General features: G+C 37.5%; 1 protein-coding gene and 2 long non-coding RNA genes across 17 annotated transcripts in view; 2 read left to right on the plus strand and 1 right to left on the minus strand.

The window, feature by feature from the left end:
* Positions 1 to 559: 559 nt before the first annotated feature.
* LOC116849202 lies at positions 560 to 8,101 on the minus strand. Of its 2 annotated transcripts, XR_004379097.1 has the most exons (6): positions 7,838 to 8,101; positions 7,124 to 7,389; positions 5,179 to 5,438; positions 3,782 to 3,881; positions 1,418 to 1,552; positions 560 to 1,054 (listed from the first exon to the last, which is right to left on the minus strand). It is a non-coding gene; the product is annotated as an uncharacterized LOC116849202 (long non-coding RNA). The 2 variants fall into 2 exon arrangements; XR_004379096.1 differs by lacking the exon at positions 1,418 to 1,552.
* On the plus strand, positions 1,461 to 7,432 carry LOC116849211. Of its 2 annotated transcripts, none has more exons than XR_004379098.1 (2): positions 1,461 to 1,760; positions 2,234 to 7,432. It is a non-coding gene; the product is annotated as an uncharacterized LOC116849211 (long non-coding RNA). The 2 variants fall into 2 exon arrangements; XR_004379099.1 differs by having other exon boundaries at positions 2,705 to 7,432.
* A 2,939-nt stretch (positions 8,102 to 11,040) lies between the features above and the next one.
* The window catches only part of LOC116850391 (histone-lysine N-methyltransferase 2C-like), a 36,521-nt gene continuing 26,164 nt past the window's right edge, over positions 11,041 to 21,397 (plus strand). For 4 of the 13 annotated variants that reach the window (XM_032828623.1, XM_032828649.1, XM_032828639.1 and 1 more), the window contains exons 1-16: positions 11,041 to 11,418; positions 12,070 to 12,244; positions 12,377 to 12,554; positions 12,880 to 13,050; positions 13,438 to 13,683; positions 13,772 to 14,015; positions 14,318 to 14,435; positions 14,667 to 14,860; positions 14,952 to 15,190; positions 15,266 to 15,815; positions 15,926 to 16,205; positions 16,590 to 17,031; positions 17,350 to 18,446; positions 18,592 to 18,753; positions 19,024 to 19,150; positions 19,484 to 19,823. In XM_032828623.1, the coding sequence (XP_032684514.1) occupies positions 12,100 to 12,244; positions 12,377 to 12,554; positions 12,880 to 13,050; positions 13,438 to 13,683; positions 13,772 to 14,015; positions 14,318 to 14,435; positions 14,667 to 14,860; positions 14,952 to 15,190; positions 15,266 to 15,815; positions 15,926 to 16,205; positions 16,590 to 17,031; positions 17,350 to 18,446; positions 18,592 to 18,753; positions 19,024 to 19,150; positions 19,484 to 19,823 (4,533 nt within the window). In that variant the 5' untranslated portion in view covers positions 11,041 to 11,418; positions 12,070 to 12,099. The remainder of the gene's footprint in view (positions 11,419 to 12,069; positions 12,245 to 12,376; positions 12,555 to 12,879; positions 13,051 to 13,437; positions 13,684 to 13,771; positions 14,016 to 14,317; positions 14,436 to 14,666; positions 14,861 to 14,951; positions 15,191 to 15,265; positions 15,816 to 15,925; positions 16,206 to 16,589; positions 17,032 to 17,349; positions 18,447 to 18,591; positions 18,754 to 19,023; positions 19,151 to 19,483; positions 19,824 to 21,397) is intronic. The other 9 variants (XM_032828678.1, XM_032828682.1, XM_032828692.1 and 6 more) reach the window with 4 other exon arrangements.

Below are 21,397 nucleotides of genomic sequence, written 5' to 3' on the forward strand. Positions count from 1 at the left end.
TTATAAGTAATGTTTAATTGTTCTAATAAATATTTAACTTTCAAACTGATATTTAATTATTATGAGCAGCGCAAAATTAACTGCTACTTGTTATAAATAAGACAAATCTTTTATGCAATAAAATAAACCGGTATGACGCACGAAAATTGGTCCTATTCGTAATTTGATTTTTATATTTCTATTTTTGTTCTTCACACACATTTCTACTTGTTTCTTTTTTACTATTTCTGTATTCGTTAACTTTTTTGTGTCTATCTTATTTATTTCGCTTTCTACTTTAACTTTTTTTTAATTTTTCATTTTACTTAGATTTTTTCCGTTTGCGATGAAAATTGTTATTCACCGTCGGTCTGCTTCAAATTACCGCAATAAGAGACTCTCGATTTCACACGCTACGGTCCCTCCTTTTTCGTCCTCCTCCACCGTCGTCCATCGTCTCGTTCTCTCCTCCGGTAGTTACCACCTATCTATCTCGCTCGAAGTATAAAGCCATATTAGGTTTAGTGCGACGTAAGAGGCAGGGTCAAACGATTTTAATAAGTCTTAATTCTTCGCCACATATTCTGCACTTTCGAACTTTTTCGTCGAGCTCGCTTTATTCAATTTATCTCTATACACATCATCTAATTATCTCTTTTTATCCATTGCAGATTTCAATTCACTCTGTTTATCCTATTTACTTATTTAACTCTTAACGAAAAATTAAAAAAAACTACAGAAAATTTTATTATGACTGCAGCGGTAGTACATATTCCAATTTGTTGAGAAATGCTATTGATTGATGCTGAAAGGCGACAAAAACGAGGGAAGAGGGGAAGGATTGCAATGGAATGAATGCAAGTTTACACGAGAGCGAGAAAGATAGAAAACTCATAGCCGTTTGACAGTGGCTCGCTCGACTTAATTTGAACTTCCTCTCTCGGGATGAGATTCATTCGGCGAGTATCCGGCGTACGGGCCCACGCAGCGCATTCTACCCAATTTAATCGACTCCTCTCGGAATCACTCGTCGCTCGCTGTGCTCTACCGAGTATTTTCTCCGTCCCGAGTTTCCCTAAAAACATAATCTTTTTTTTTTTAATACATCCTCGATTCCCTCATACATCAATAAAATAATCACATTCTAAGAAGAATGAGAAATCTGCTAAATTGTTGCAGAAATTTCGCTGTAATCTCATACAATTAAATATCTGACTCATGCAAAAGCATTCTGTTCTGTAAAACGACGATGGTAAAATTAATAAAAGCTCGAGATACGCTAGCGAAACATTGTACACGAAGATGCGCGAGAAACCCGGCAGCAACTCAATATATATGCACGGTGGAGATCTGACGAACAAAAAGGCGATATCGAAGACGAGCAGACGAAGCGTAGCAGACACACATGTGGTCGACACACGTGATATCCCAGAAACACCTGTGCATGCGTAACTTCGTCGGCAATTTCCCCTGGCATTCCACTTGAAACCGTTGTGCCACATAGATACGATGACGTGTCGAAGAGAATCGTTAGTAATGTGAAGCATTCATACGTCGCGCGTCCAGGATAAGTCTGTAATTATTTTAACAATACGCTGCGGGTGGATTTCAAGTGGAGAACAATACGGTTAATAACGTTGGAGCTTGCATTGTACTTGCACGACAACTGTAAATTGTATACGCGCGAAATATATAATATTTCTCAGAGAGTGAAAATGTTTTTAAATGAATCTTGACGATATTAATTAATCTCGCTTTCGTCGGGAGCCTCACAAAATAACGTAAGTGTATTAATTTATCAATTATTATTCAAGGAAAGGCTTGTATTTGAAGCTTGTATTTCGAAGATGCAAATACCGCATTTTGCGAGAGACAATGCATGAAAAATAAGGAAGAAAGGAAAAGAATCGCCATTGTGCGCCAATTTCGTTTCATTTCGGTAAAATAGACCCGCATGGGAATGCCGCGATACTCGACGAGCATCATAGAGATCGCCCTAAAGTATTCAGCAATAAGGGCGCAGCTTTTGTTTCTCCCTGCATGATTTTTATTTTAAGGACGAATAGTAAACTTGTGAATACCATTGTCAAACTTTATTTTTCAACTACCCTACGTCTTCTTAATACTTTTTCCCCTCGTTAGTCTGATAAATCGCTCTTGAACGTCTCCTATTTAAAAACAATTACAGCCCCGACGATTTCTTTACTAAACATATTAATTATCTGTTTATCCACTTATTACAGTTTTGTTTCAGATTTTGGAGAGGCGATCATAACTTTGCAATATAAAGGAAATTACAACTTAGTGATATTTCGGTTTGTGACCGTAACAATGGGTGAAAAGTGCGCACGCTCGTTGCTGCGTTCACAAATCTAACTATCCCTTTCACGTCTGTTAATCTCGTAATTGTAAAGAGATCGATGTACATCCGATAAAAGTAGTCAATCGAGGGAATTCAAACGAAAACATATATTCTGCAGAGATTGGCTCATCTACGCGTTAAGTAGTTGCGCCGAAGGCGATGATCGAAAAAATTCACCTCGGTGCGCTACTTGTCACGTGGTACGAGTGCACTCAGCGATATACAGTTGGCGGCATTTCAATTTTTCGAATTTTCCTTTGATTTTCATGAAGAGATGTTTCTTTTTTAAGAAAAACTCTATAATTATCTAAGTTTAATTTCTGAAGCAAATGCTTCAATCTAACTTCCGCTTTTTCGTTTCAGTTCATCATCGACAGCTCATCGCGTTGCAAGATTAGTTGCATTATGAGATCGTATGAGAGCGCGCAATCTCGTCGCGGGACTCGAACGAGAGCCTCACCGGCTCGGTGAATAGTTTGATAACGGTGAGGGAGGTGCGAGGACCGCAAAAGAGAGCGGTAGCGAGGGAAGAGAGTAGGATCATCATTCGTCGTCGGTTGGCGGACCATTCAGTGCCGCGACCGACACTGATTTCAATTGGTAAATTGACTCGCAACGAGGGAGAGGAAAAAATAGCAGCACGGTGACTGGCGATGACGTCGCGGATGGAGGGGAAAGCTGATAAGTGGAGGGGCGGGAGGGAGGGGGAAAAGATAACTGGGGGTCCAGCATCCAGAGAATGACGGAAAGAGAGATCGCGCAAAAACTCTGGTAACGAGCGAGAAAATGAAGAAGAGAGCAAAGATCTTGTGAGATGAAACGTAATTAATAAAGGAATGAAAGGAAGGGGAAAAAAGTCAAAATTGCATCAACGATGACTTCTCCTCGATTTGTGAAAAGGAAACTAGAAGCACGAAATAAGTTGGGAAAAGAAGAGGGTAAGTAAGAAAGTTGAAAGAGTCATACTATGTTTCAATTCATAGTAACAAAAGAAGAAGAAGAATGAAGGGAACACCGACAACGGCGGCGGTAGATCTCTTCTCTCTCGACAACGGGCTGCGGTTAATAGGCAGTGAACGCCGTTTGAATGCTTAATGCGGCGCGCTTCTAGGATTAAATTGACCAATCATTTCCCGCGCGACGCCGCGCACCGCGGCAACCAATTGCGCCGCGCGCGTCCCACTATATCAAGGCAATCAAGAGCATTTAGCGCTCAGTCGTTGCCGCGCCACTGCGCTATGCGTTTCGAAGGTTTCAGTTTGTTTCCCTATTCTTTCGCGTCCGTGCGAAGTCGTACGTAAAACGCGCGCGCGGAAACGCACACTACGATGCGCAATCAGTGAACGAACGGACAGAGTGAAGGAATGCACGTGAGAAGTTAATTTGCAATGACGGCTGTATCGGTGAGAAAAAAAAAAGGAAATGCCAGTCGATATAAACCTGCGGAGTTTAGTTAGATGTTTCGTAGAGTCCTCGATTGATTCAATGTTTCTCTCGCTCTCAATGACGGATCCTCGAATTTCAAAAACGTGAGGTCGGTCTGAAATATTACATAAATATATAAGTTTTAAAAAGTTTGCAAAAGTTATTCTACAATTATAAAATGTACTATTATAGACACTTGAGAAATATACACGTGTGCATGGATGAAATTTAGATAAAATTTTAAGATATAATCACGCAAATGAATCTTGATACTAGCTATAATAGCTAATATGAAATATCATTACGTATGGCAAAGGGTTAAAGGTTACGCGATTTCCTGTGATTGTCTCATCAAGAATGCACGGAAATTGTTAGACATTATATAGAATAATGATTGCGATGTTAATTGAATGCAAAAATTAATACGACGAGTATTTTCTATTAGAGGATTTAAAAAATTGAAGATTTTATATTTCTTATTATGATTCATATAAGTATATTGTTTCATATACTTATCTATATCGTATAGTATTTGGAAGAATTACACAAAATAAGTAAAAAATTATGTTCGTGAAGTAAAGATCGTGAATTTTATTATTTATTGAATATTTAATTAATTTTTCAGTATAAGAAACCGATATTATGTAATTTATATAATTGATACCGGTATCCGCATTATTAAAGAGAAATTCCCTATTCTCGTTAATTACACAGAAATTATTTAAAAATGTTTAATTTAATTTAAAAAATTTCACTCGAGTTATGCTTTTAACCTGAATAAAATATACTTTGTAATTATAAAAGAGAGATACTTCGTTATTCGTTACTCGAAATTTATACATAACGCGTTCTGCTCTTAGCACCAGAGCACTATTTATCACAATGACTTCTTGACCTGTACGAACGATAGTATAATGTATAGAACACAAGAAAGGAGAAAGAGATATGGACGACTAGGGTCAAAATACCAGTAATACATTCCGTCTGTAACCCGCGAAAAGTAGGTGAGTCAGAAGGAAATCTATTAACAGATATTCTTTTGTTGCCTTTCAATTGAATTCTATGGATGTAACATAAAAAAAGCAGGAAACATAGTTTTACATATGAATGCATTTTTATACACAAAATGTGTTTAAAATATGAATTCAATTTAATGAATAAAAGTATGAAAAAGATAACAAACTTGATATTCAGTGGATAAACTAAAATCATACTTGTAAAATTTTTTTCTTAAAAAATAGGAATAAGTAAATAACGGAAATTCTAATTTGTTTTCGGAAAGTAAAAGTTTTATATGTGTATATGGATCATTAATTATAGAAGTGATTTATTATTAGAAAATTGATTCAGCGATTTAAAAAGTAAAACCACTTCTCAGAATTACGTTATTTTTTAGATTATCGCCAACTTACCTTTTCCGTACTTTTCGAATCTGGTATGCGCACCACTGGTGCATCATTAAATACACCCGCAGACGAGTCATTTTCGAATCGAGGGGGACAGCGTTTGACGAAGAGGGACCAGCGACATTAACGAGAATTAACGTTAATTGACATCCCTCCCCCTTATCTTATCCCACGACTGGCTCTCCCTCTTTTTGCCGTCTCTCGTTTTTTCGCGTCTTTGCTACCACCAACGCCGAAAGAGCCAGCCGCTCCGTTTACAGGGTGTCCTATAATAAAACAACTAATCAGAAAAGAACTTTTAAAATATTTTTTTTTAATTTGCGAGTAGCTACTTTTAGGTCACATTATATGTGTGGGGGAGGGAGGCTCGTATGCGTGCGCGCACGTGTGTGTGTGTCTGTATGTGCGGATGAACCTGTAATGTTCGAAGACGTCTCTAATCCTTTCTGGCGAGTGATTAAAACTTAATCCGAGAGCGACGTTAAAAAATAATAATGGACGACGCAGCATGCACTGTTATATTAAATCTTTCATTGTCATTAATAAAAATTAAAACCCGTAAATATTAAAAAAACAAATATTTATATATTTATCATTTTTATAATAATTTTCGCAATTTTTCTGAATTATATTATTACATTATGTATCACACACATTATTATATTTTTATTTTATACATACATATGAAAATTACAAGTTCTATTAAACCATTTATATTTTGTCATTTTTATCATTAAGTATTTTAATGCACGTTTTATGTGTAATCCTTTATTGCATTATTTTTGTGCACGTTATTTTTAATTTTATCTTCTTTATTCCTGCATTATCGATGTTCAATGCAGTTTTAATACATAATCCTAACAGTTGCTGTTTCGTTCTTACTAAGCGGTGAACGACGAGTGGAACGTTAGCAAAATGAGAAATGCGTACTGAGACAGTGAGAGAGAAGGGGAGGAGGAGAGGGGGGAGAGAGAGAGAGAGAGAGACGCAGAGAAATCAAAGATTCGATTGTACCTTGTCTCCCTTCACTCTCTTTCAGCTTTCGTCTCTTTGCAATATTACCGGCTTCCGAGCTTATTTGACTTTTATATCGTACGGCAATGTATAATCGCCCATGATACATGTTGAAAAACTATAAATTTTGTTCTCAGAACGCTACCATTATTTATCATACTAATTTTAACAATACAAAAGCCCGGAAATAAAATAAATTATTATTTAAATAATGCTCTTTGAAACAAATTGATATATTTTCATGTATCATAATTTATACATTATTGTAAGAATTTATTCATAATGTTGCAATTTATTTTTACTATTCTTTTATAAATATGTGTATCTTTGTAATATATTCATATTAGGTTGTAAAACATCGAGTTGAAGAAATACTGTGATAGACGCAATGATAACGTGATAACACGCAACAGGTCTGGAAGCAAATCGGTAAGGGTGAAAGAGAAAAAGAAGAATGATGGACGAAGGAAAGGGGACGCGAGAGAACAGTGAATGTAAGGGGATTTGTGCGATACAGTGGGCGACTTTAATGATTTCTCGAGGTTGTTTCAATAGAGTACGACTGTCCGTTGTTGCATCACCGTTATATACCGGGTGTACAAGATGATACGAATTAACTTTTTCCTTCATTAATAAATAAGCAACTGCTTCTCGTGTTCCTCACAAATTTTTCATTTATTTTTCAATTTTTAACCAAACTTTTGCTCTCTCATATCTTATATTCTGTTGATTTTGCACTATATTTATTATATCTATACAATACAAATGTTTAAAATATATCTTACATTTCAAACATCTCTGGAATATTCTAGCATGTATTTCAACATTTGTGCTGTTCAGATTATTGTTTCTCATTTCATGCTATATTCTTTCTTTATATGTATATATATTTTTTTTCTCATATTTTATTTATTTTGTTTGTGGACTTTTGTTTTACCTTATACTTTGTTTGCAGAAAGGACAAGCTAAAAGAATCCTTCGAAGAATGCACTAGAAAAGATGAATCGAGAATGTCCTGTCCTGTTCCTAAGTACTAGTGCCGCAGGAGTGATTAGGCTGGGCAAGACGTTACCGTATCTCCTGCTGCTCAAGTGCTTATCAACGGGTCTGGACGGCTGTCAACTTTTGCCAGATCGTGATTTCGGAAGTGATGAAAACTTCAGAGATGCTCTTTTTCTCTTTATTTTACACATCAGAGAAGCACTGTAAAATAGTTAATAAAATACATGTAATTCCTGTATACTAACATTGCAGAGCATTTTATAATAATATAGTTATTATAATTATAATATTACTGCGTCTTTTATATTTAAAATAATTGAATTTATTTCATAAATGTTTTAAGTTAAAATCTATAAACTTATATTTTAAAATATGACAAAAATAAATGTATCGATTTATATATATTATTTTTGTTAGTAAAATGTTAATGTGTTATCTTCCATCATTTTATCTATGACAGAAAAATAGATGTCATAATCCTAATATTGCATAAAAAATATATTGTACTCTATCATAACGTTAAAACGTATCTTTTTACTTCCACTTATCGAATTCTAAATAAATTTACGTTTTCGTTAAAAACAAATTATCTTGAAATCTGTTTGGATCAAACTCGAACTCAATATTATAATAAATTCATTTCTTATACCTCTCCGTGGTGTTTATAATGCTTATTGTACTTATTACGGTCCGTAACGTCAAACACGCTAACGTGAAGTCGCGGTTCTATTTGAAAACAAATAAATAAGATAAACTGTGTAAAGGCCAAATCACATTAGCGATTGACGATTAAAGATTAGAACTTGACTAATTGGAACAAAGCAAGCCAAAGCTGAAGCTTGTTGATTCGTTAAAATCTAATCTTTAATTGTCAATCATCAGTCGCCAATTGCTAATGTAATTTGGCCTTTAAAGCCCGTGTCACACTACGGCTTATGGCTCCTGCACACGGACGCGGTAATGCTTGCCGCGCGGCGGAAGTTCGCGCGGCAGCCAATCAATGCTGCTTTCCGTAATAATCTCTAGCTCTTACGGAAAAACAACATATTGATTGGCTGTCGCGTGGACTTTCGCCGCGCGGTAAGCATTACCGCGTCCTGTGTGCAGGAGCCATAAGCCGTAGTGTGACACGGGCTTTAAAGGCCAAATCACACTAGCAATTGGCGATTGATGATTGACAATTAAAGATTAGATTTAAACGAATCAACAAGCGTCAGCTTTGGCTTGCTTTGTTCCAATTGGTCAAGTTCTAATCTTCAATCGTCAATCGTCAATCGCTAGTGTGATTTGGCGTTTACACAGTTTATCTTATCCGCGTTCTGTGTGCAAGAGCCATTAGAGATAAAAGATTAAAGATTGAAACTTGACCAATTGGAGCCAAGCAAGCCAAGGTTAAAGCTCGTTGATTCGTTAAAATCTAAGGTTTGTTCGCGTCGCATGCCCCAACGTGCTCCTACTCGCTCCAACGCACTCTGATTGGCTCATGTCACCACGCGGACCAATCAGAGTACATTGGAGCGAGTAGGAGCATGTTGGGGCATGCGACGCGAACAAACCTCTAATCTTCAATCATCAATCGTTAATTGTCAATTGCTAGTGTGATTTGGCCTTTAGGCTGTGTTCGGAAACGTCACCCGGGTACACTCGCTACGTTGAAATGAGAAAGATACGAGAGTGAAATAAAGAGAGAAAGAAAGCATTCAGGTGACATTTCCGAACATACCCTAACGTATAATGTGTGTTTTCCAGTTGCGTACACTGCGTTACACAAAACCAGTTTATTGGTTACATATTATCTTACAAGATATTTTAGATAATATGTGACTAATGAACTGGTTTGTGTACATGTGTGTCAAGATGTGTTAAGCAATTGGAAAGCACTCAATCGTATTCAGAACAAATTTATACCTTAGTAGAAATGCCGAAAACAGGATACCTATTATGGACTTCTTTGGAATCAATTCCGATCGGGAACATTCAGTTATTTCCTAGATTTCTATTGTCTTTTCTAGGGGAAACGTAATTATTCTGATCGGAATTGATTCCGAAGAAGTCCATAATAGGTACCCTGATCACCAGCGTGAGTTTTGATTGGCTTCTGTCTTTCTGTTTCGAGTTTTTCTGCCAATGTGTGAATTTGCACAGTCAGACGGCTGAAGCTGCTTCCCCATGCCACGTAACTTGCGTAAGCATAACTTGCACCGACCAATTACATTTTTCATTTAAATAGCTGAATTCAAATAAAACGATGTGATTGGTCGACGCAAGTTATACCGCATAGAGAGGCATTCTGAGGGCGTCGTCGCTGAAAATTTCCCACGAAGCGGAAATTTTCAGCGGAACAGAACGTGCGGAGTTAACACGACCACTCACAGCCGTTTCGCTTTTCTTCCGGCGCTTTTTCTGTTTTCGTTATGTTCCATGAAGAGGAATACGCGGCAGCAGATTACGCGGAATAATACAAAAAGTAGTCTTTTTAATGTTATTTTTTATGTTTTTAATAATTTTAATAATATTTTATACAAATGATATAATATATGATAAATTAGTAAAGAGTAAAATTAATTTCTCAGTAAAATACTTTTTACGAAAATATGCAACTATTTTACGATTGGTTAAAACATAATTCCGCTGCCGCGTTTATCGCTTCATGGGACAGAAAGAAAAGTACAGCAGAATTGCGGTGATACATTATGTAGTATAATAAAGTGAGATCTGTTATGATTAATTATAGAAAATATATTATGTGATTTGTCGACTGTGGCTGTTAATTAAACATATAAACATATAAATATATTTATATATTATACATAATTGTTTACTACAATTATCAAAATATTAACATCTTATTACTTACGATCCCTCCACTCATCATTTCTAAACGAAATAATAAAAAATGTAAAAAAAAAAAATATATAGTAAATGTATAAGAAGCAAATGAGATATGTAAGATATGTTGAGGTTATCCGCGACTATCTTTATCCTTTCCGCAAAACTGCAGCAGTAAGATTATAGCGAAACGGCATAAAAAAGAGCGGAATGGCTGTGATTAGTCGTACTGGTTCCACGTGTTCCGTTCCGCGGAGAATTCCGCCCCATGGTACGTCGGCCTTAAGCCCATTCTACAATGGCGTAAGCGTAGTCGTGAACGTAAGAGTCAACCAATCCGAATGTTTTATTCACTGATTGCTTTACTCTGATTGGTGTCGTAATCACTTACAACCACTTACATCCACTTTCACGCAATTGTAGAATGGGCTTTAGAGATTGAAAATCCGTGCAACGAAAACTGCGGAACGTTCGTGATTGGTTCCGCTCTCATTCCGCGCTACGCTATTTCGCTGCATAGGTTCACATTGGCTTGATTTACATCGGTCAATTGATACGCGTACTAAATAGTAACTTTCTATTAGAATTTAATCTTAATATTGACGATATTCGACTCGACGCCTTACTGTGATTGGTCCATTAAGGTCGGAAGTTTGTACGTGTGGCTAGCTTAATGGAGAATTTACATTTTGTACGACATTTGATATCCAATAGAAGAATTAGTTTTATGGAGATAAAAATGTCACTAGAAACTCTAGCTAGAACTCTAGCAAAAAGCTCTACTATTGGATATCGTATCGTCGTCGGACATCGAATGTCGGGCGTAGTGTAAATCCTCCATAAGTACGCGATTAAGGACTTAACGCAAAATACTTACTGCGCGCGCGCACATGACTTTGGACTATTGGCTATCCGCCAATCCCAGCGCTCGAACTACACCAAGAAAAAACTAGAGACACGGTGGTGAGATAGATGGCGCTGTAAATCCCGCTAGTTACCACGGCGGAGGAAATTGGGCGGCGCTGAATCGTGTGTGTGTGGCGAACGCGGGTGCACATATCCGGGGATGCTCCGTGAACGTAGCGTTGGTGGCGTCGTATACTCTTCCGTTCGCGCAGAGACCTGCATGCCTGTCTGCCTGGTGCCTGGATTGTCTGTGTGTGTGACATTTTTTTCTTCGGAAGTGCCGACTGACTGACCACCGAGTTTGGTACCACCAACGTGCAGGATGTTTACCCGGCTGTCTGGCCGCCGTTACCACCGCGCCCAGCAGCAGCCCTTCGTCACCGCCGTCGTCGTCGTCGTCGCTGACTCTGCTGCCGCGCGCGCGCCCGCCATGAGAATTGTCGCGTCGCTGCTGCCTTATCACTGACTCGTCGCCGCCGCCGCCGTCGTCATTAGGTACGTAGCCCGCGCGTAACACCAAAACGGCGCGATCTGACCTTCGTGCGTCTGTTTACGTGTCATGGCGAATATACGTTCCGCTCTTTAACATCATCCTGGTCATCGTCGTCGTCGTCGTCGGCATCGCGATACCTTCCCTCCCCCCTTCCTATCGCTCGCGCTTTTCTCTCCTCGAAGAGGATTACGAGTCCCCTGACTCTTCTGAATGTCATCATCTTTTCTCCTGTTAAAGGAGAGGAATGTTCTGAAATTCCAAAATAGTTCTGGTTTATCTAAATCTTGGTAAAAATTTCGAAAAGATTAGAGATTCGTTTTTAGACAGCACTTTAAGTTCTATTGTATCTCAATGGGGCTGTATGCACTGGCTATGAACTGGTGTGGAAAATAGTGATTAGTGATTTATCTTGTCTTTTGATTAATGTATTGTATATACTCAAAACTGATTTAGTTCTCTGATTTTTTAGAAATATATTTTGTGGTTAAAATATTTGTACAGTTTGGTTGATTTAGTGCAATGAAGTTATTATGTCAGTTTTAAAAGAATGTTTCATGACTAAAACAGTGTAGTTTAATTGATTTTTATAAATATCAAGGTTCTACTTATCATTATTATATCAAATAACATTATTAAATAATTAAATATTCTAGCAGGTTGAATAGATTCGTCCAGAAAGTGCCATGGATGATGAGGAGCGGCTCGAAGGTGAGGAGGAAATGGAGCTGGATGAGGCTTCCGACGGTGAGGACGATGATGAGGAGACCTCAGGTATTCCTGTGTCACCAGCCAATTCAGATCAATTGCTGGGATCAACTCCAACACCTGGTAACAAATAATAACTATATCTAAGATTGTCATTTTGCTGTTGTTTAACAGAATTTTCAATTATATAATTATCAAAATTATAAAATTGAATTTTAATTAAAGAGATTGAGGTTCATTTGTTACTTTTTTTAGTCACACCAGACGAAGGTTTTCCCGATCCACTACGGTACCAGAAGTTTCCTTTAACTGGAGGCAAACCTCTGAACATTCGACGTGGACCTGGAAGGCCTAGAAAAGAACGTCCTCTTGGGATCACCCGCGGAGGAGGCACTAGAAAATCTTTTGGAAGAGGTAGCGCGAGAGGCAAAGGGTTAGTTCATCATTTATTATAACAATATACAATATGTGTACACACAAAATAGTATACAATATATAATTATAAGAAATACAACATCCTTAGATTAAAATTTGGGAATTCATTAATTTTTACATTATATCTATATAAAAAAGTTACAAGTAATAAGAAAATAAATAATTATTTGTGTGTTGTCTTATTTTCATTTATAAATGCATATATTTTAAAAATCACAGTAAATAATAAAGTACTACATAAAATATAGTAAAAATACTGCAAAGTATATATATCATACTTTTATCTCTACTTCTATACTTATTCTTATCTATACTTTGTATAGATTGGGCTATGCAAGAGGCGTACCACGTCGTACCAAAAGTAAGGATGAGGATACACACTCAGAGTCACCGAGTCCTCTACGTACCGGGGACGACGCTACCCCTGATGGCGAGTCAAGCGCCGAGAGATCAATGCCGGCTCCTGAAGAGCCGCCTTACTTTCCCGAACAATGGTAATATCTCCTATAAAGTCAGATATATAAATTATTTATGAAATAAATTAGTAAAACATTATATCAGGGCTCGGCACATTTTGCCCTTTTCGGCTGATTCTCGGGAGCTATGCCTTCTATCTCCCCCTTGCCGCGCGGCGGGCCTAAAAAATGACGGTCGTGTCTCTAAGCTTGGAGCCGCGACTGGCCGCGACCGTTATTTGCATGGCCCGCCGCGCGGCAAGGGGGAGATAGAAGGCGTAGCTCCCGAGAATCGGCCGAAAAAAGCAAAATGTGCCGAGCCCTGCACTATATTATTACTTAAGGATTCATTCTGAGAAGATAAAACCAATCTTGAAAGTTTCACTTCAATATATAAATAGGAGAAAAAACTTACTTTATTTACAGGCCAGGGAAAGTTTGCGCATTGTGTAACTTGGGCGAGAGGAGTCAGTTGGGACAAGGTGAACTCATGCGGTTATCGTGTCCACCGGGCTTCACGCCAGAAAAATCGGCGAATCGCGACGAGATCACCGTCGCTGAGACTCATCATCTTACGGACGTTACCGCTGCTGGTGACAAAAGTCCACGCGCTGCTACTGCCGGACCTGGAGCCGTTACATGTCGCCGGCAGAAGAGTTTAGCTAAGTGCAGGTACGCGAAAATTATATTATTCTCATATATATACGTTTCTCCTCAAAATACAGATACACGTATGTATCTCTTTCCACGTTTATTTCAGGAATACTAGTCTGACGAATTTTTCGGAGCCGGTGGAGGAATTGACGATCGTAGGCTACTCGGAAGAGCCAGAGCTGGGTGCGCTTTTCGAGACAACAGGCCATTACTACGTTCATCACTCGTGCGTAATCTGGTCCAGCAACAGTCAAGAAGTAGCATCGGAACTGGCGAGCCGTGCCGTCGTATCGGCTTCGTCACGACGTTGCGCTTATTGCTCGCACTACGGCGCCGGAATTCCTTGCAAAGTAAGTCACATCCAACAATTCTCCGAAAAATTCTCTTTTAAATTCTGTTATTTTATAAGTATATTTATTGTTATATATTTTGGTATTGTTTTTGTATTTATCATCACTGCTATTTATATATATGTACAATATATTTATTATTATTCCTATTTGTTGTATCTAAAAATAGAGATTATTAAGAAAAAATTGTTGGTTGATTTGAAGGATTAAAATATATTTTTGCTTAGTTATCGTAATAATTTTATGCATATTTTCCTGAATAGTGAAAAATCCTATCATAAATAAATGACGATATTCAACAGGTGGCATCGTGCAATCGTTATTTTCATTTCCCGTGTGCTGCAGCCTCCAGTTGCTTTCAGGACACTAAAAGCTTGTCTCTTTTCTGTGGTCAACATTTAGGACAAGTTCCACTTTTGTGTAAGTTTCTCAGTTTTAAGCTTCTTCAATGTTATTTGTACTATTAAGTAAAATTACAATATTACAATTCTTTATAAAATTACAGTACAGTTTTGAGTTAAGAAGTAATACTTTATGATCTAAAATATTTTTGTAATATTTTTTGTAACAACAAAGTGTTTAAAGGAGAGAATTGTAAATCTTTCGAACTTGTTAAATTCTTATAACAATTGTTGCACTTGACTGTTTCAGTGAGCGGGGATGTAACTTGCGTGCAATGCTATGGAATGGGCGATGTGTCAAATCTGGTCATGTGTTCCATCTGCGGCCATCACTACCATGGCGGTTGCGTAGGACTGGCGTTGTTGCCCGGAGTTCGCGCCGGCTGGCAGTGTGTAACCTGTCGCGTGTGTCAAGTATGCCGACAACCCGAGGATGTCTCCAAGGTCAGAAAAATTGCTTTGTCAACAATAATATTTTCTTTCCTTTTTTTCTTTCAAATAAGTTAAAATTTCTATTAATCCTATTGGACAACAGGTGATGTTGTGCGAGCGTTGTGATAAGGCTTATCATCCTGGCTGCTTACGTCCAATTGTAACGTCCATTCCAAAGTACGGTTGGAAATGTAAATGTTGTCGCGTTTGTACTGACTGTGGCTCTCGTACGCCTGGTGCAGGTCTATCCTCCAGGTGGCATTCTCATTATACAGTATGCGACTCATGTTACCAACAACGAAATAAGGGTTTTTCTTGTCCGCTCTGCAGAAAGGCATACAGGTAACAAAGACGACATTTAGCATATTATATTTATTATTACTATCGCGATTCCTATCTTGTTATAATTTACTGCAGAGCTGCAGCGTATCGTGAGATGGTACAGTGCAACGTATGTAAAAAATTTGTGCATGGCACATGTGACTCGGAAGCTGATCCAACTGTGTACCAACAACGTAAGGAGGCTAAGCCGGACTACGAGTATGTGTGTTTACATTGTAAGAAGAGTGTAGCGGCCTATGCACGTCGCAAGGATAGCATGGACGAATGTGGTGGCACTACCATAAACAGTGAGCAGAGCACGTCGCAGGATAATCTTTTTTACGGAGGTGCTCCTCGTAGTCCACGAAGCGAATCCTCGGAGTTCGACTGTCAAAGTAGCGGCGCTGACGAGGCGCTCTACTCTGTTGGTCTTGGTAAGGGCAAGCCTTACTATGCTAATAAGATCGCCAAAAAGAGACTGGGCCTCGGTTTGGGACTAGGAAGCGGCGGCGGGTGTGTCGGTAGACCCAAAGGTGTTGGCAAGCTCGGTTACCAAAAACGTCAAAAAATGACCGAATTTGGAAGGAAGAGAGGACCCAAAGCAAAGATGAGAGGCATTTTTGGCGCTCCTGGAGTTGGTTTGCAGGTATGTCGCGATTGTTATATATAAATATAAATAACATTGAGCTACATTTATCGACTGGCCAGATTATTTACTAATTATATATACCAATTGCTAATTTCGAAATAAATTAGCAAATATCTTCAATATTTCAGCGTCCGGCGCCGGACTCTTCCTCGAAGGAGGATGAGCCCGGGGTGGAGAATCGCCTGGTCCTCTGTTCGGCCAAAGACAAGTTCGTGTTAACTCAGGACATTTGCGTGATGTGCGGTGCGATTGGTACCGATCAGGAAGGTTGTCTGATAGCGTGTGCACAGTGTGGCCAGTGCTACCATCCATATTGCGCCAATGTTAAGGTCACAAAGGTGATTCTGCAGAAGGGTTGGCGCTGTCTCGATTGTACCGTCTGCGAAGGTACTTTTTTTATAAATATCTGCTTTTATACAAAAAAATATAATAATTACCTCTTTTTCTCTTTAAATTATAGACGAATTATCTTGGACTTATGAATTTGTATTATTTCACAAAATATGCTTTGTGAAATGTTACACAATACTTTAATGTTTTTATTTTCTATAATAAGAACTAAGAAAACAATTTTTAACATTAAAATTGGAGTAATAATAAGAAGATATTAATCTGTATTTTTCGATCGCACTCAATGTTCTCAGTACATATTACACTTTGTACGTTGCAAATTGTTGTATTATGAAATAATTTATATAAATGTATTTTTATCTAATCTTTATGCGAATCTTTTGATACTTGTAATAAATTGCAATCTTTTATTTCACGCAGGCTGCGGAGAACGAAATGATGAGGGACGCCTGATTCTGTGCGACGACTGTGACATCAGCTATCATATCTATTGCATGGATCCACCATTGGAATACGTGCCCCATGGAAACTGGAAATGTAAATGGTGCGCTCAGTGTCAAACTTGCGGCTCCAACGATCCAGGTTTCAATAGCTCCTGGCAAAAAAGTTACACCCAATGCGGTCCATGCGCCTCTCACAGTGCGTGCGTCGCCTGCCAGGACGCTTATCAGGAGGGCGACCTTATTATTCAGTGTGTGCAATGCGAGCGCTGGTTGCACTGCAGCTGTGATTCCATCAAGAGCGAAGTAGAAGCCGAACGATGCGCCGAGGAAGGATACATCTGTCTTCTCTGCCGCCCGAGAGACGTGCCCCCACCTCATCTTCTTTGTGCACAGCCTAAGCTTCAACCAAAGTATACCAGGTTCGCAGAATGAAAAATAATTTATTGTAACACATTTAAATTTTCAATCAAAACAATTTGGAATTCAAATTTATACTTAACATTTAAATTTAATATTTATTGCGTTTGATTTGTGAGCTATCGATAACATACTAAAAGATAGTTTTCAAGATAGATTATACATCCCAAAATCTTATCCAAATTACCTAAAATCTCTTATTAATCTTATATTGAAAAGTGATATAACATGAGAAAATTGCGTCTTTATTTTTGTCTCTTTATATGATCAGGTTTGATACAATATTTTGTATGTGTGTGTATATATTATATATGCATCAGATCCTCTCCACCACCCGCAACACAAAGTCCGGAACTTTTCAAGCCTTCTACTCAGCCACATTTGGTCGATGGAGTTTATCTCTCCGACATTGGGATGAATCATATCAAATCTTTGACGTCGGAACATCAGCAAACGCGAAAAAAAAGAAGGAAAATGTTACCATTAATAGACAAAGAAGCTGACATCATGGCAACAATCGAATCCGTTGTTGCCGGTGGTAGTTTAGACAACTCTTTAGAGGGAGAAAGTGGAAAATTAGAGTTAGTGGACGTAAAAGATGAACCTGCTGAAGTGAAAGAAGGTACAGTATGGCCGGCCGATCAGCCACCCCCAGAAGGCTTTAGTGTGTGCACATCAGAAGCTGGTATTCCGGTATTACGGCGAAAACGTCAGCGAAATTTGCAAAAGTTGGGTATCGGAGGTTTCAACGCGCGTTTCCGCACCCGGAAGGACAAAGAGGAAGAAGGCGTTGATCTCGAAAAGCAAGGGGAGGCATGGATTCTTATTCTTAGATCAGGAGAACCTGAAAAACCAGGAGGCCCAGTACTAGAATCTTCGATTGTTGGGGTAGGAGACGACAAACCTCGCCGAAAACCACAACGTCGGAAACCAAAACCCAAGTTGGCCGAGTGCTTTCCTCTTTATATGCAAGAGGCGTTCTTCGGTAAGGATCTGATGGACACCACGAAGGACAAAGATCTAGAGAGCAGCAGTGAGTCCGAGGGTGAACACAACGTCGCTGGAAACGCTGATACCATTCAATTATCTCAGGATGAGCTCAAAGCAATGGAACAAGTGAAGGCTAAGCAAGAGAAGGAAGATGATCAGAAGATCATGGTTTCAGAGCAGATTAAGAGAGAAGAAATCATGGAAGATGAAGGAAGTGATACAGAAGCGCTCGGAGATATCTTGCCAATTTCTGGAGACCTGTTAGACAGCGATTTGGTGAATACCATAATGAACGAGCCGGATGAGGATCTGGCAAAGGCCAGCGAGGCGTTGGACGAGTTGGACGACGCGCAAGCGCCCAGCAAGGACGAGCTGACGGATATTCTGAGTCCGCATTTCAATCTGGAATCGATGGTCAGAGACACCGGTAAGTCTCCGAGTGAAAGAATGTTACACGAGAGTCAGTAAATCAAGTATTTATTTCGAAAATATACATTAAATGTTTGATTTCAATGTTAATCAATTTAATGAAGTTTAGTTTAATATTCTAATCGATTATTATTTTTTTTCAGGACTGCCAAACATGGACAGTAAAGATATTGAGGAAATCTTTAAGGGTGTGTTAACTGACGAATCGCAAGAGTCTCAGGAGTCATCGGTGTTTTCCGTTCAGGCTCAGGCCTCGCATCCTTCGTCGTCCACGACACCGTTGGTGTCACCATCTCCTCATCCTGGTTAGTGCATGAACAATAATTTTATTTTTTCTCTTAATCGTATTTAATTGTATTTTATGATTTATACGGTATTTTTATAAAACTACAACTGCAATCGCAATAGAAATCGCAATCGTGTAATCAATTATAGAAGTATAGAATTATAACTTTTAATTATATAATTTTAGTTTCAATTTCCAATATATATAGTTTATTGGTTCAAAAGACTGTAATTCATGGACCATGATAATAAATTTAAAGATATTTTTAAAAAATAATATTCTTATATAGGTATTCCAGCGGCAATGCCTCTGGTGAGACCTCAAGTGCCTGGTACTTTATCCTCCGTTGGACAATCAAGTCTTAATTCTCCTATGAGTTTCCCACCGCCTTCTCCGTATCATTCTGAATATAGCAAGTGAGTATCGATACTATAATCAGTCAAAAGTACTATAAAACTAACTAGAAATTTTTATTAAAACTTTTACTATAATTAGGACACAAAATGCTCATTAAAAGTAAAAATTTTGATAGAATTTTACAATCCCTTCATAGTACTACTTATTATTTATCATTTTTTTATCATTTTTAGAAATAAAACTTATGTAATTAGTAATAATAGTAAATAATATCTAGTAATTTATGTAATAATTATATTTAATATATTTGTTTTAATGTTAATTCGTATGTTTGAAATGAAAATTGTATCCTGAGTATATTTCTAAAATGATTTTATGTGGTGTTTTTATAGTAGTCCACAATTCAGTCCCGCGTTCTCCGAACCGCCCAGTCCGTGGGTGAATCCCGAGGACGAAGGCAATGCTCCTGCGAGCAATGCTACAATCTCATATAACCAAAGAAGTAACTTGAAGATGGAAGCCGACGAGGCATTAGGTGTGAACGCAACTATATCATCTGTACTTTATGCTAATATCAATCATCCTGAGTGGAAAAACGAGTATCCAGCCTGGTCCGAGAGATGTAAGCAAATCTTAAAGAAGTGGCGGGCACTACCGAACGAAAAAAAGGCTCCGTACCTTACCCAGGCTCGCGATAATCGTGCTGCTAGCCGGATGAAGAAAACTCAACAGGTAATCAAACTATCTTATAAAGTAGAACGAAAAAAGTCAAAAAGATATACGGATAGGGTGTATACAAAATGTCTCGAAACTTTCGTATTTTTGATGTTAAGTTTGATCTTGTCGTATTTTAACACGAAAAAAAGAACTTTGTATATAGTTGCTATATAATCCAATGTATAGTTTTTTTTTCGCGGTTTTTTTTCCTTTTTCTGTGTATGTGTGTATATATATGTGTCTAAAATTGCAAAAAGAATTTATAATTGAGAAACGATGTTAAACGAGATACGATGTTCGAGATATTTTGTATCTCCAGAAATATTCATGGGGTTTCGTCCTCGATCGTGTCTTGTGCTAACACGTAAGTGAGACTAACAGCTCGACCTCTGTGTGTCGCAAATCACGTATCTATTGTGAACTTGAGGTAATTTCATTCTCGCGTTCGAGAGAGAGAGAGAGATAGAAAAAACTTATTATAAAATTAGAAAAATTTGAAGTTACTTATTCATATCTTTTACTAACACAATTATTAATAGATATTTGTCTAAATTCATCGTTTGTTTAAGTTATTTAAACGGTAGTTATGTACCATTTTATCTTAATTATTTATTACAATTTAGAGAGAGTAATTTATATAAAATGTGTGATATTTGTCTTCCGCGGAGATAGTTCAAATGTTTGTGTAGAAAAATTATCACAGGATTTTGTAATAGATTCAAATTATGTTTAAATATGAGGGAAAATAATTTTTAATGAATGATATAAATAATATAACGAGTTTAATATATAAATAGTTCCATCACCTATTTTACTTACTTCTGTTAGATTTATAAATATGAATTTTATTGTAGATGGATGATGGAGTCTGTTTTTTATAATGTCAAGAATATTTGAGTTTATGAACAAAAATAAGTCCCACAGTTAGAAATTCTTGATCGTATCTCTCATATAAATTTTATTGTAAGCTAATAATATTGTAATTAGTAATATAATAAGTCCCATTCAAGCTCAAATAGATACAAGATCGAACATGAATGGGTCTTTTATATAGTGGGTCCAAATGAGGTGAAGAGGAACGGTTCTCACGGACTCACTCTACATTCCCGATATTTAGAAAAAAAGAGTAGATGCATTTTTAAAAGTTGTCATTAAAGTATCTATAAATACATAACTTTAAAAAAAAGTAAATAATCAGAAAAATTTTTTATTTATAAATTATATAAATTAAACGCGTACATTATCTATTGCTTTTTTTCATTTATAAGATAAAATTTTGTAATTATAATAAATTTATTCGTCTTTTATTAATTTAATTTATACCATTAAAAATTCAGGACTTTATTGGTTCATAGAATGTTTTAACGACACAAAAATGTATAGATTCATAAAAGTATGTAAATGAACCCTACTATCCTCTCTAACTCCCTTTTCTTGAGTTAGCCTTACGTATGTACGGTAATTAAAAACACATTTATGAAGCATCTAGAACACACAAAGTAGACCCACAGATTTGCGAGTCCGTAGACCCATACGAATCCACATAGATCCCGCCTTTGTATTCTACGTCTTTCTCACAATTACGTGGA

The sequence above is a fragment of the Odontomachus brunneus genome, unplaced genomic scaffold (genome assembly GCF_010583005.1).
Source record: "Odontomachus brunneus isolate Ranch 3 - 2012 unplaced genomic scaffold, Obru_v1 Obru_scaffold_005, whole genome shotgun sequence".
In the NCBI taxonomy this organism is placed as follows: domain Eukaryota; kingdom Metazoa; phylum Arthropoda; class Insecta; order Hymenoptera; family Formicidae; genus Odontomachus; species Odontomachus brunneus.